The 15,302-nt window shown below is 34.9% G+C and overlaps 1 protein-coding gene and 1 long non-coding RNA gene across 4 annotated transcripts in view; one reads left to right on the plus strand and one right to left on the minus strand.

The window, feature by feature from the left end:
- On the plus strand, positions 1-9,677 carry LOC119496675. Its single transcript, XM_037784161.1, has 4 exons — positions 1-1,089; positions 6,627-6,926; positions 7,266-7,353; positions 8,333-9,677. The coding sequence occupies exons 1-4, from the start codon at positions 561-563 to the stop codon at positions 8,967-8,969; spliced, it is 1,554 nt and encodes a 517-aa protein (XP_037640089.1). The 5' UTR covers positions 1-560; the 3' UTR covers positions 8,970-9,677.
- LOC119496678 overlaps positions 7,670-15,302 on the minus strand; it is a 27,426-nt gene continuing 19,793 nt past the window's right edge. Inside the window, exons 6-8 of one of the 3 annotated variants that reach the window (XR_005208767.1) lie at positions 8,773-8,919; positions 7,988-8,125; positions 7,670-7,799 (exon numbers count right to left, since the gene is read on the minus strand). This is a non-coding gene — a long non-coding RNA (uncharacterized LOC119496678). Of the gene's footprint in view, positions 8,126-8,470; positions 8,591-8,673; positions 8,920-15,302 lie in introns of those variants that run through there. The other 2 variants (XR_005208768.1, XR_005208769.1) reach the window with 2 other exon arrangements.

Here is a 15,302-nt window from a genome sequence, read left to right on the forward strand (position 1 = left end):
AAATATGGATCATGTAACCTAAATCCCTGACTTTTTTGCAATTTAGAAATTGCTTTAAAAAAAAAAAATATTTAGGAAAACCTGTCTGCCATGGTGGCAGGTGACAGCCAACATTTGCCTTGTATTTGGAAGGTGGCAGGTGCTAATTTCATTCACTGGTTGGAATTAACAAATGACACATAAAGAACCTTGAACTGTAATAGGGCCTGTAATGTCAGTGTGAGCAGTCATCTGTAATGTCAGTGTTCATCCGAGCCGCCAGGTGGCGCTGTGGCCGGCAGACTAACATCCGCTGAAGACAACTGCTGCCAAAGAAGAAGAAGAAGAAGCCGTCGACAGGAAGCGGAGCTGCGTCTCTGGTGTCTCTGGAAGATTCAGCTCAAAACAAGTCTGTGTTTTGTCTCTTGTCTTGTTTGCGCTTGTCTTAACTCACGGAAAAGCCTCTTATTCATCTTCTAAATGTGACTATTGTTGTTTTTAAGCACCGTGTGTTCGCTGCTGGTGTGTTAGTGAGCCACACAGCGCCCGTTAGCTTAGCTTAGCATCAGTTGATACTGAAGATGAACCTGGTGAAGAACCGGACTCTCCATCCTCACCTGCGGGACGAGGAGGCTCTGGTGGTGAAGAACCGGACTCTCCATCCTCACCTGCGGGACGAGGAGGCTCTGGTGGTGGAGAACGCGATCCGTCTGGCGATAGACTCGATCATCAACGTGTTGTACGGAGTGAACAGCAGCAGAGCTCACCAGTACCAGCGGCTGGTGGCCGACCGGGACAAAGAGATCCAGCGGCTGGAGGGACGGCTGACGGACAGCGAGACCGAGCTGCAGCTGCTGCGGCGGAGGGGATGCTCCTGCGGGCTGTTCGGAGGAGATCACAGCCTCCCAGTGGGATGCCAGACCTCCTGTGATCCACTACAGACCTCCTGTGATCCACAACAGACCTCCTGTGATCCACAACAGACCTCCTGTGATCCACAACAGACCTCCTGTGAGCACCAGACTGGAGAGCAGGATGGGTTTGAGCCAGGCTGCATCATGGACAGTGAGATGACAGCAGAGCAGCAGGAGTGTGAAATGAGCATCTCATGTGAGTAAACATGAGTAGTATACATAGAACAGATAATAATGCACACAGGGCACTTTAGACTAAGCTACTGGAGTCACCCTGCACTATATTCACTTGTAACAGTCTCTTCTGCACTATATTCACTTTTAACAATCTCTTCTGCACTATATTCACTTTTAACAATCTCTTCTGCACTATATTCACTTTTAAGTCTCTTCTGCACTATATTCACTTTTAACAATCTCTTCTGCACTATATTCACTTTTAACAGTCTCTTCTGCACTATATTCACTTTTAACAATCTCTTCTGCACTATATTCACTTTTAACAGTCTCTTCTGCACTATATTCACTATTTAACAATCTCTTCTGCACTATATTCACTTTTAACAATCTCTTCTGCACTATATTCATTTTTAACAGTCTCTTCTGCACTATACTCATTTTTAACAGTCTCTTCTGCACTATATTCACTTTTAACAGTCTCTTCTGCACTATATTCACTATTTAACAGTCTCTTCTGCACTATATTCACTATTTAACAGTCTCTTCTGCACTATATTCACTTTTAACAGTCTCTTCTGCACTATATTCACTATTTAACAGTCTCTTCTGCACTATACTCACTTTTAACAGTCTCTTCTGCACTATATTCACTATTTAACAATCTCTTCTGCACTATATTCACTTTTAACAATCTCTTCTGCACTATATTCATTTTTAACAGTCTCTTCTGCACTATACTCACTATTTAACAATCTCTTCTGCACTATACTCATTTTTAACAGTCTCTTCTGCACTATATTCACTTTTAACAGTCTCTTCTGCACTATATTCACTATTTAACAATCTCTTCTGCACTATATTCACTTTTAACAATCTCTTCTGCACTATATTCATTTTTAACAGTCTCTTCTGCACTATACTCATTTTTAACAGTCTCTTCTGCACTATACTCACTTTTAACAGTCTCTTCTGCACTATATTCACTTTTAACAATCTCTTCTGCACTATATTCACTTTTAAGTCTCTTCTGCACTATACTCATTTTTAACAGTCTCTTCTGCACTATATTCACTTTTAACAGTCTCTTCTACACTATATTCACTTTTAAGTCTCTTCTGCACTATATTCACTATTTAACAGTCTCTTCTGCACTATATTCACTTTTAACAGTCTCTTCTACACTATATTCACTTTTAACAATCTCTTCTGCACTATATTCACTTTTAACAGTCTCTTCTGCACTATATTCACTATTTAACAGTCTCTTCTGCACTATATTCACTTTTAACAATCTCTTCTGCACTATATTCATTTTTAACAGTCTCTTCTGCACTATACTCATTTTTAACAGTCTCTTCTGCACTATACTCACTTTTAACAGTCTCTTCTGCACTATATTCACTTTTAACAGTCTCTTCTGCACTATACTCATTTTTAACAGTCTCTTCTGCACTATATTCACTTTTAACAATCTCTTCTGCACTATATTCACTTTTAACAATCTCTTCTGCACTATATTCACTTTTAACAGTCTCTTCTGCACTATACTCACTTTTAACAGTCTCTTCTACACTATATTCACTTTTAACAATCTCTTCTGCACTATATTCACTTTTAACAGTCTCTTCTGCACTATATTCACTATTTAACAATCTCTTCTGCACTATATTCACTTTTAACAATCTCTTCTGCACTATATTCATTTTTAACAGTCTCTTCTGCACTATACTCATTTTTAACAGTCTCTTCTGCACTATACTCACTTTTAACAGTCTCTTCTGCACTATATTCACTTTTAACAATCTCTTCTGCACTATATTCACTTTTAACAGTCTCTTCTGCACTATACTCATTTTTAACAGTCTCTTCTGCACTATATTCACTTTTAACAGTCTCTTCTACACTATATTCACTTTTAAGTCTCTTCTGCACTATATTCACTTTTAACAATCTCTTCTGCACTATATTCATTTTTAAGTCTCTTCTGCACTATATTCACTTTTAACAATCTCTTCTGCACTATATTCATTTTTAAGTCTCTTCTGCACTATACTCATTTTTAAGTCTCTTCTGCACTATATTCACTTTTAACAGTCTCTTCTGCACTATATTCACTTTTAACAATCTCTTCTGCACTATACTCATTTTTAAGTCTCTTCTGCACTATATTCACTTTTAACAGTCTCTTCTGCACTATATTCACTTTTAAGTCTCTTCTGCACTATATTCACTTTTAACAGTCTCTTCTGCACTATATTCACTTTTAAGTCTCTTCTGCACTATATTCACTTTTAACAGTCTCTTCTGCACTATACTCATTTTTAAGTCTCTTCTGCACTATATTCACTTTTAACAGTCTCTTCTGCACTATACTCATTTTTAAGTCTCTTCTGCACTATATTCACTATTTAACAGTCTCTTCTACACTATATTCACTTTTAAGTCTCTTCTGCACTATATTCACTTTTAACAGTCTCTTCTGCACTATACTCATTTTTAAGTCTCTTCTGCACTATATTCACTTTTAACAGTCTCTTCTGCACTATACTCATTTTTAACAGTCTCTTCTGCACTATATTCACTTTTAACAGTCTCTTCTGCACTATACTCATTTTTAAGTCTCTTCTGCACTATATTCACTTTTAACAGTCTCTTCTGCACTATATTCACTATTTAACAGTCTCTTCTACACTATATTCACTTTTAAGTCTCTTCTGCACTATATTCACTTTTAACAGTCTCTTCTGCACTATATTCACTATTTAACAATCTCTTCTGCACTATACTCATTTTTAACAATCTCTTCTGCACTATATTCACTTTTAACAGTCTCTTCTACACTATATTCACTTTTAAGTCTCTTCTGCACTATATTCACTTTTAACAGTCTCTTCTGCACTATATTCACTATTTAACAATCTCTTCTGCACTATACTCATTTTTAAGTCTCTTCTGCACTATATTCACTTTTAACAGTCTCTTCTGCACTATACTCATTTTTAAGTCTCTTCTGCACTATATTCACTTTTAACAGTCTCTTCTGCACTATACTCATTTTTAAGTCTCTTCTGCACTATATTCACTATTTAACAGTCTCTTCTACACTATATTCACTTTTAAGTCTCTTCTGCACTATATTCACTTTTAACAGTCTCTTCTGCACTATACTCATTTTTAAGTCTCTTCTGCACTATATTCACTTTTAACAGTCTCTTCTGCACTATACTCATTTTTAACAGTCTCTTCTGCACTATATTCACTTTTAACAGTCTCTTCTGCACTATACTCATTTTTAAGTCTCTTCTGCACTATATTCACTTTTAACAGTCTCTTCTGCACTATATTCACTATTTAACAGTCTCTTCTACACTATATTCACTTTTAAGTCTCTTCTGCACTATATTCACTTTTAACAGTCTCTTCTGCACTATATTCACTATTTAACAATCTCTTCTGCACTATACTCATTTTTAACAATCTCTTCTGCACTATATTCACTTTTAACAATCTCTTCTGCACTATATTCATTTTTTACAGTCTCTTCTGCACTATATTCACTTTTTTAATAGTCGTGTATCACAGCTGCTAACCTGCACTATATTCACTTTTAACAGTTTTCTTCATCTCCTTGTATTTTTCTGGTATATTTTTTTTGTACTTTGCACTACTAATTTTTTTACTGCCTTTTTACTAACATGTTTTGCACTATGGAACTGTGATAGTGGAACCTTGAATATTAGGCAACTTGGCAAGTCAGCTTTATTTGTAGAGCACATTTCAGCAACAGGGCAATTCAAAGTGCTTTACATAAACATTCAAAAACATTGCTACAAAGTGCAAAAGAACATTTAGACATAATTAAAACAGTTATAAAAACATTAAAGATTAGAAAATAAAAACAAGCTAAAAATAAAAGCTAGGATAGAAGTTAAAATAGAATATAACACACAAGAGTAAAAGCTCTAGTGCAGTATAATAAGATCATTATCTAGTTTAATAAAAGGCAGCAGCAGCAAACAGGAAAGTTTTAAGCTTTGTTTTAAATGAACTCAGAGTTGTAGAGGTCCTGCAGTTTTCTGGGAGCTTGTTCCAGATATTTGGTGCGTAAAAACTGAACGCTGCCTCTGCATGTTTAGTTCTGACTCTGGGGACACCAAGCAGATCTGATCCAGATGACCTGAGAGGTCTGGATGGTTCATAACATAGCAGAAGATCAGAAATGTATTTTGGCCTAAACCATTTAGTGCTTTGTAAACCAGCAGCAGTATTTTGAAATCAATTCACTGAGACAGGGAGCCTGTGTAGAGACCTCAGAACTGGACTGATATGATCCACTTTCTTGGTCTTAGTGAGAACTCTAGCAGCAGCGTTCTGAATCAGCTGCAGCTGTCTAATCGATTTCTTAGGAAGACCAGTAAAGACGCCGTTACAGTAGTCAAGTCGGTTGAAGATAAATGCATTATTAGAGCAAGAATACATCCTCTCTACTGTAGCTTCATCATCAAATAATGCATAGGGGTGCAAATGTTTTTCTCAAGTAACTCCAATGAAATGTCACTTTAACCCTTGTTTTTTTTTGTTGACATTGGCTTTACTTCCTCACTGGTTAGAGTCACACAGACCCTGCTGCTGCTGTATGGGTGAAAATAATCATGTTTCCAAACTAGGGATGTCGCGGAAATCCAGTAGTCCATACCAATACCAGTGAATTTACACGATTCTCGATACCAATTCGATATCACGGTAAAAAAAAAAACGATAAATCCCATGTAATCTCACTCTTTTATTAAAAACATTTGAGTAGCCTATATAGAATATTAGAGCAAGAAAACATCCGCTCTACTGTAGCTTCATCATAAAATTATGCATACGATACAACTTTATTATCATTTTGCATCCATAGGCAGCTCAGTTTGAGAAAAAGTACACATACAATAGACATACTGTCAGACAGACAAGTAAGACCCATCAGACAAAATACAAAACACATCACAATTATTCATACATAACCCATTACAAAATGACCATCTGTCCTCTGGATTTACAGAAAAAGGTCTTACAGAAAATTGTTATATAATCCATTTTGAAGTATTAAATTAAATAATTATTATTCTACAAAATGAAGTGCATTAAATTGTTGAAGCATACATTTCTAATGTTAATTATGTTAATGGTAATTCTAATGTTAGAACACATACAATGACTGGAAAACAAGTTGTTGTTTTTTCCCCCTAAGACAGTTAAACAGAATTATAACTGCGTGTCTCCGATTAGAGACCTGCTGGTTGCCTTTGACGTGGTCCCTCAAATCCAGTTTTTCTGAAGCATCCTCAAACATTCAGTTGAAATAATGATTTCAATTATCTGTTAATACTACCGTGATTATTTGTACATTTATTTATTGGCAGGCATTGGATTTATCTGTGTTGAGTCATTTATCTGTGTTTATACACACTCAAAATGTACAAAAAACAACCTTAACAGTAACAAGAGCAAATGTAATCTGTTACTTCCACCCCTGAGAATGACATTTTTTGTCTCTTTTCTCCACAGTGGGCCTTTTCGCAAGACCCCCCTCACGTGTCTCCTCCCAAAGCCACGAGTCCGCTCTTCCGTCATCCCCCAGCAGAATGGGCCTGGACCAGTCCTGCACCTCCCACTCCCCAGAGTCCTTAGGTGTATCAGAGGCAGTCAGGAATCTGCCTACATCTCCCAGCAGCATCGTCATCAAAGAGGAGCCGTGTGATATCGACACAGTTCTAATCAAGTGGGAAATGAGTGAAGACAGATTCAGGGACTATCAGGAGAGCACAGGCAGTCCACGTCAGGACACAGACAGTCCCAGTGTACAAAGTAATGTATCCTACCTTTTAATTCCTTTTACACATGAAAATTCAAAACATTACAGGGACTAAGTTACCTCTCATTGCTCTATGTTGCACAAATGTCCGTTCAGCCTGCGCCGTAATCCACGTGTATTTTTTGTTTATGTTGAGATCAGCTGTACATAGCGGAGCATCGTAAAACACTTCATTCAAACTGGACAGAAACAAAATAAAACTCACCTAAACCGTCGTCGTGACCAGCCTTAAGACAGAGAAATGCCTTCACTAAATGCTGTTACTGTAAAATGTATTAGCGTGGCAGTGGGGTTGTATAACTGAGACAATGTTCATCCCTTCATCTCTTTAGAACAACTGGAGAACATAGAGAGAACACTCAGGGATATACCTCATGCAGATCCAGGCGGACATTGCGACCCTCACGAAGAACACCTGAGGTGAGTTATTTATTAGATACAAATGAGCCAAATTGATGCATAATGCTAATGTTACCTCATCCTAATGTTACCTCATTAGGGTTTTTAAGAGAAAATTCACCCCAAATCCCTGCATTTGTTTTCTGTGGCTAGTTAACCAAACATAGACAATGTGAAAATGTTTCAACTACATGTAGACAGAGATGAAATGTAAATGTGTGCGTTATCAAATATAAAATTAACCATCAAAGAAATCATAGACTCAAGTATAGGGGACTTCAAATTACTGCATACCATTTATTTTTTTGAATCAATACATTTTTACATTTTGAATTGATAAAAAATGTAATGAAAAAAAGAAGCAAATGTACTGCTGTGGACGTCACGTTAGTTCAGATCAGAAAGTCACACTATAATACAAACTAACAAACTGATTGATACAGCGGTAGACCAGCAACTCCCGTGTTCTGCAAGATAAAATTACTGTTTTTGTGAATGTAGTGTGGTGGCTTTGAAGAGAGCGATATAACAGTTTCAGTTCCCTGTCGCAAAGGGCTGTCTGATGGCATGGTTAAGTGGTGAAAATATTCTAAATATAGCATACACTGATATAGATTTTTTTAGGTGGTTATTGGGCTGTGTGACACCGTCAGACCTTTCTGACGGGGAACTGAAGCATATAGCTCTCTTCGACGCCACCAGACTTCATTCACAAGACAGAGAAAGGAGCCACACTCCACACACTCGCTGTCTGCAAGAATTGCAAAGTTGTCAAATATTGCCACCGAACAACCTGTTGACAGAGGAAAATATGTTAGATCAGACATTATTAACCCTGTGAAACAAAGACATCTGTTCATTTGTCAGTTATTTTAGTGGATATTTGCCCATACATACTCAAATCAAAACAAAGCCCTAAAAACAAACAGAGTGCTTGGTGCTTGTTGAACTGCATGCCTACTCATCTGTGGGATCCCTTCTGACCTCTTGACCTCCGCAGGAACAAGAAGAAGGGTGTGCCGATGTCAGAGCTGACGGAGGAGGCTCAGAGATTGAAGAGGGCAGCCTGGAGAGCAGCTTCCAGGCGGTACTACGCCCGAAAAGTAGCCCGCCAACAGGCAAACCCCTCACGCGCCGGCTCTGGCCCCTTCCCCTCACGCTCCGGCCCTTTCCCCTCACGATCCGGCCCCTTCCCCTCACGCCCTGGTCCCTTACCCTCACGCTCCGGCCCCTTACCCTCACGCTCCGGCCCCTTACCCTCACGATCCGGCCCCTTACCCTCACGATCCGGTCCCTTCCCGTCACGCTCTGGTCCCTTTCCCTCACGCTCCGGCCCCTTACCCTCACGCTCCGGCCCCTTCCCACACATTACAGACTCCCGGTATTCACAACCCATCTCTTTTGCGGAAAAGAGAAGGAGGACGCTGATATCAGAGTTACCTGAAGAGTCTCAGTCGCTGCAGAGGGAGGCTTGGAGAGCGGCGTCCAGGAGGTACTACGCTCGAAAAAATGCTCCCCACGAGACCGAGCCCACGCAGTATGCACACCTGCTCCAGAACATAGCGCCGTCTGGAGAAACAGTGGAACCTAACAGAGGAGGAACCCAAACCAACAGTGGAGGAATATTGTGCAGCTGATAGTAATGTTGTTCATGAGTTTTTCTATTCTGTATATTTAAAGGTTTATTTCCTTGTGTAGAACTCAGGGCTGCACAATTAATCGAATATGAATCGTGATTACAATTTTAGCTTCCCACAATTAAATGAGCATGATCGCCCCGATAATGACATTTATAATACGTGCTCCGCTCATAGAAAACTCTGCTGCATTAATCAACAGCTAGAGATGCACCAGCCGATCGAAGCCAGTCTCATATATCCGTTTTTTTACCGGTGAAACACACGTGCAGCCGCCACATGATGGTTTTACGTTGGGGCACAGTCAGTAACGTCGGTGTGTAAGTTCTTCAGTGTGAGCGAAGAAGACATAAAACTGCAATTTGTCACAACTGCAAGTCCTAAATAAGCTGTGGAGGAACAACCTTAAATTAGTCATAAACCTAATTGTGTTAGAACGTAACCGCCAGGAAACAATCAGAAAATAACGTTTTATATCTCGTGATTTGCTGCTTTGTTTTCACTGCGGTCCCTCTCTCAATTCACTCTATAGCTCGCTCGACCATCGCTGGTCTTTCCCTCCCTTCCTCGCTTGTTGGGCCGATGAAGATGAGCCAACTTTGAATGCCTTGTGTTTACAAACAGCAACCGACAACGGTTACATGTTATCTTATTATTTTGTAATTCATTCCTGTGATGCAGCACTGAGCTACGCAGCTCCTTTAGGTGCTTATGGTGCGTTCAAACTCTACTAAACAAAATGAGTATAACGTAGATTATAACGCTATCATGATGCGTTCAAATGTAATCTTGTAAAATTGAGTTTTTGGTGAGAAACTTGAATAACTACAGTTGTTTGAAGGAGATGTTTTCACAGCAATATTAAATAGATAATAGAGGGAATTATGACCTGTTTAACTTCCTAACACTAGCTCTAAGCAGCTTCTAATATATTATTAGAACTACTAATAGAAAGATTTTTCTTATTTGTTTTTATGCAAATAACCGCTATAGATGACAATAACAAAGTGAAAGGATAACATTTAGAGTTTTTGACGGTTGGAATGTAGTACAACATGGAAGTGAAAACAGCGCTCTGTTTATTTAAATGTGAATTTGCAATCAAAATATTTTGTCCCTAAAATCTATGAATAATCATGATCTCAATATTTATCTAAAAAATAATGGTGATAAGCATTTTGGCCATAATCGTGCAGCCCTAGTAGAACACGGGACTAAGTGGATGCTTGTTTCTATTTTCTGGTTGATTTGTACTGATGATGTTGAGATTTGTCTCAGGTTTTCTAATATGGTCTGTATAGTTTGAGCCTAGTTTGTTTAAACTGTTATTTGGGTTTCTTCATCGTTGAATTATGCAACTAACCCTAAAAACAACACTGCATCTATATCACTTTGGTTCTTATTTCTTAGTTTTCTTTTTCCTTTCAACCTTCTTTAGGATACTGCATTGCATGTCTGTAGAAAACTTCAACTGCAAATGAAGATTGAATAAATGTATTCTGAGGCAATATAAAGCTATTGTGCAACAGTACTTATGTAACAGCCACTGTATCAATACAGCGTCCCTGGAGTCCAACGTCTGTAATCTCAACCGAGGTATCTATAGTGGTCAAATTATGAGCTAAACATCTGTGTGTAAATGATAGATGAAGAATAGCAGTTTCATTTTTACTGGCAAGACTTAAAATGATTTTTTTGTTCTTTTTTTGGAACATGTTAAATAAAATATTATTTAATTACAAATACTAAAATATGATTTAATTACAATTGTGGTATTTTCCTTCAAATGTAATAGCTTTTAAAAAATAATATAAACTAATCCTGTGGGTGTTCTGCGATCTAGTGAAATAGATTAGAGTCAAATTGAAGGATTTTACGATGACACCTACATGTTCTGTTCATGAATTCAACAGCTGCCGTCACTATGAGCAACCACGCTGCATTGAGTCACACGTTAACACAATTAGCAGACACTTTGTACGTTCTGTTTGGGATGCCGATAACTGATGTTTACCTTGTGGTCATTAGATGCCCTAGTTGGAGCAACCATCGTTATATTTCACAATAGCACCACAGTTAGTTGATAGAGTTCATTTATTCTGTGGGACCACCGCAGCCCCTAGGCTGCCTTTAGCCCACTAACGTTAGATACGCAAGCTAATTAAGCAGTGTTAACTTAGCTGACATAACTTGTTTCACCATGTTAGACTAACGTTAGGCAGCTGATTCCCGAACTCTTAGACATTGTTGTCAAAAGTGACGTTGCACATAAAGTAAAGGTAAAAGTAGAAAATTGTACACGTCTTAGGACAGCTTGCATTGAAACGTGTGCATGTTGTAGGGAGATGCCACTAAAGACATACAGTATATACACACGTGGACAAAATTATTGATACCTTTCCGTTAAAGAAAGATAAACCCAAAAATGGTCACTGAAATAACTTGAAACTGACAAAAGTAATAATAAATAAAAATTTACTGAAAATTAACTAATGAAAATCAGACATTACTTTTGAATTGTGGTTCAACAGAATCATTTTAAAAAACAAACTAATGAAACTGGCCTGGACACAGGCCAGTTTCAGTGACCATTGTGGGTTTTTCTTTCTTTAACGGAAGGGTACCAACAATTTTGTCCACGTCTGTACAAAGACGCCGCATTGGGTGCTTCAGCCCGTTGCTGACATTATTTTTTCGACATACTTTACTACAACTTTTTTTATTTTTTCAACATACTATACTAAGACTTTTTTTGACTTGCTATACTATGACTTTTTTTATTATTTTAACATTCTATACCATGATATTTTTATTTTGTCGACATAATATGCTATGACTTTTTTATTTCTTCAGCATACTATATTATGACTTTTTTCGACATACTATACCTTGACTTTTTTTTTATTGTTTTAACAAACTATACTATGACATTTTTATTTTGTCGACATGCTGTACTATGGCTTTTTTTCATACTGTACTATGACTTTTTTTTAATTTTTCTCATACTATCCTATGACTTTTTTATTTTGACATAATATACTATGACTTTTTTTCGACTTATTATACTACGACTTTTTTTGACATACTATACAATGGCTTTTTTTTTCGGCATACTATAGTATGATTTTTTTTCATGAAATTTTCGTCATTATACTACGACTTTATTTTCAAGAAATTTGACATGCTATATTATGACTTTTTCTTCATACAATTTTCGACATACTATACTATGACTTTTTTTTAATTAACAATTTTGACATACTATACCATACCTTTTTGACATGAAACTTTCGACATACTATACTATGACTTTTTTTTTAATAAGATTTGACATACTATACTATAACTTTTTCATAACATTTCTGACATACTATACTATGACTTTTTTTTCATGAAATTTTCGACATACTACACTTTTATTTTTTCATGAAACGTTCGGCATACTATACTATGACTTTTTTTCATGAAATTCTCGACGTACAATTAAGGTCAAAGGTTATCATGTCATATGCAGACACAAGAGAGTGATGCTTTTATCATATGTAGTGATTAAAGATGGGTTCATATTCATATTCATATAATTTCAACAAATTTTATGATTTGTTTTTCATAAAATTTTCGACATACTATACTATGACTTTTTTTTTTACATACTATACTATGACTTTTTTTTTACATACTATACTATGACTTTTTTTTTTTACATACTATGACTTTTTTTTACATACTATACTATGACTTTTTTTCATAAAATTGTCGACATACTATACTACAGTACCCTTTGTTTCTTAGGATAAATTTTCTTAGGATAAATTTTTTTTCATAACATTTTTGACAAACTATACTATGACTTCTTTTTAATAATATTTGCGACATACTATACTATGACTTTTTTCATAATATTTGCGACATACTATACTATGACTTTTTTTCGACATACTATACAGACATTTTTTTTTTTACATACTATACTATGACTTTTTCCATAAAATTTTCGACATACTATACTACAGTACCCTTTGTTTCTTAAAGTTTTTCGACATACTATTCTATGATTTTTTTTTTTTTTTTTTTTACAATACTATGACATTTTTTCATAAAATTTTCGACATACTATACTACAGTACCCTTTGTTTCTTAAAGTTTTTTGACATACTATTCTATGATTTTTTATTTTTTTACAATACTATGACTTTTTTTTCATGAAATTTTCGACATACTATTTCTATGATTTTTTTTTTTTTTTTACAATACTGACATTTTTTCATAAAATTTTTGACATACGATACTATGACTTTTTTTCGACATGCTATACTATGACATTTTTTCATGAAATTTTCGACATACTTTACTATGACTTTTTTTCGACATTCCTTACTATCACTTTTTAAAAAAAGATTTTACAAATTATACTATGACTTTTTTCATTTTTTTCGACATACTACTCTATGATATCTTTTTCGACTTACTATACTATGACTTTTTTTTATTGTTTTAACATATTATACTATGACATTTTATTACTATGACTTTTTTTCATGATATTTTCCACATACTATACTATCACTTTTTTTTTCAACATACTATACTATGACTTTATTTCGACATAGTATACTATGACTTTTTTTATTACTATAACATACTGTATTATGATATTTTTTATTTTGTGGACACACTTTACTATGACTTTTTTTCCGACATAATATAATATGACTTTTTAATTTTTTCAACATACTATACTGTGACTTTTTTTTCGACATACTATGACTTTTTTTTCGACATACTATTCTATGGCTTTTTAATTTATTTATTTTTTAAATACTATGATTATTTTTCCGATATACTTTAGTATACTATGACTTTTTTTTATTATTTTAACATACTATGATATTTTAATTTTTTCAACAAACTATACTATGGCTGTTTTTTGACATACTATACTATGACTTTTTTATGTTTTAAAATATTATACTATGATATTTTTATTTTTATCACATACTATCCTATGACTTTTTTTCGACATAATATACTATGACTTTTATTTTTTCAACATACTATACTATGACTTTTTTTGACATAATATACTATGACTTATTTTTTCAACATACTATACTATAACTTTTTGTCGACATACTATACTATGGCTTTTTTTTACACAATATACCATGACTTAATTTTTTCGACATGATACTCTGACTTTTTTTTTTTACATACTATACTATGGCTTTTTTTTACACAATATACCATGACTTAATTTTTTCGACATATGATACTCTGACTTTTTTTTTTTACATACTATACTATGACTTTTTTCGACACACCATACTATCACTTTTTTATTTTTTCGACATACTATTCTATGACTTTTTTTCGACATCCTCGGGTTGTTCTTTAACCACAAGGTTGGCGGTTCGATCCCCAGCTCCTACAGACTACATGTCGAAGTGTCCTTGAGCGAGACACTAAACCCCAAGATGCTCCCTGGAGGCTTGCAGCAGCCCACTGCTCCTAAAAAATACTTAGGATGGGTTAAATGCAGAGGTCAAATTTCATGTATGTACCTATGTACTATACAAAGAAAGGTTTCTTCTTCTATGACTTTTTTTTTGACTTACTATACTGTGACTTTTTTTTATTGTTTTAACATACTATACTATGACATTTTTATTTTGTCGACATACTGTTCTAAGACTTTTCTTCGACATACTATACTATAATTTTTATTTTTTTCGACATTCTATACTATGACTTTTTAAAAAAAAAATGTACATACTATATGACTTTTTTTTATTGTTTTAACATATTATATCCTATGACCTTTTTATTTTGTCCACATACTATTCTATGGCTTTTTAATTTATTTATTTTTTAAATACTATGATTATTTTTCCGATATACTTTAGTATACTATGACTTTTTTTTATTATTTTAACATACTATGATATTTTAATTTTTTCAACAAACTATACTATGGCTGTTTTTTGACATACTATACTATGACTTTTTTATGTTTTAAAATATTATACTATGCCATTTTTATTTTTATCACATACTATCCTATGACTTTTTTTCGACATAATATACTATGACTTTTATTTTTTCAACATACTATACTATAACTTTTTGTCGACATACTATACTATGACTTTTTTTGACATAATATACTATGACTTATTTTTTCAACATACTATACTATAACTTTTTTTTACACAATATACCATGACTTAATTTTTTCGACATATGATACTCTGACTTTTTTTTTTTTACATACTATACTATGACTTTTTTCGACACACCATACTATCACTTTTTTATTTTTTCGACATACTATTC

This window comes from Sebastes umbrosus, chromosome 11 (assembly GCF_015220745.1).
Source record: "Sebastes umbrosus isolate fSebUmb1 chromosome 11, fSebUmb1.pri, whole genome shotgun sequence".
In the NCBI taxonomy this organism is placed as follows: domain Eukaryota; kingdom Metazoa; phylum Chordata; class Actinopteri; order Perciformes; family Sebastidae; genus Sebastes; species Sebastes umbrosus.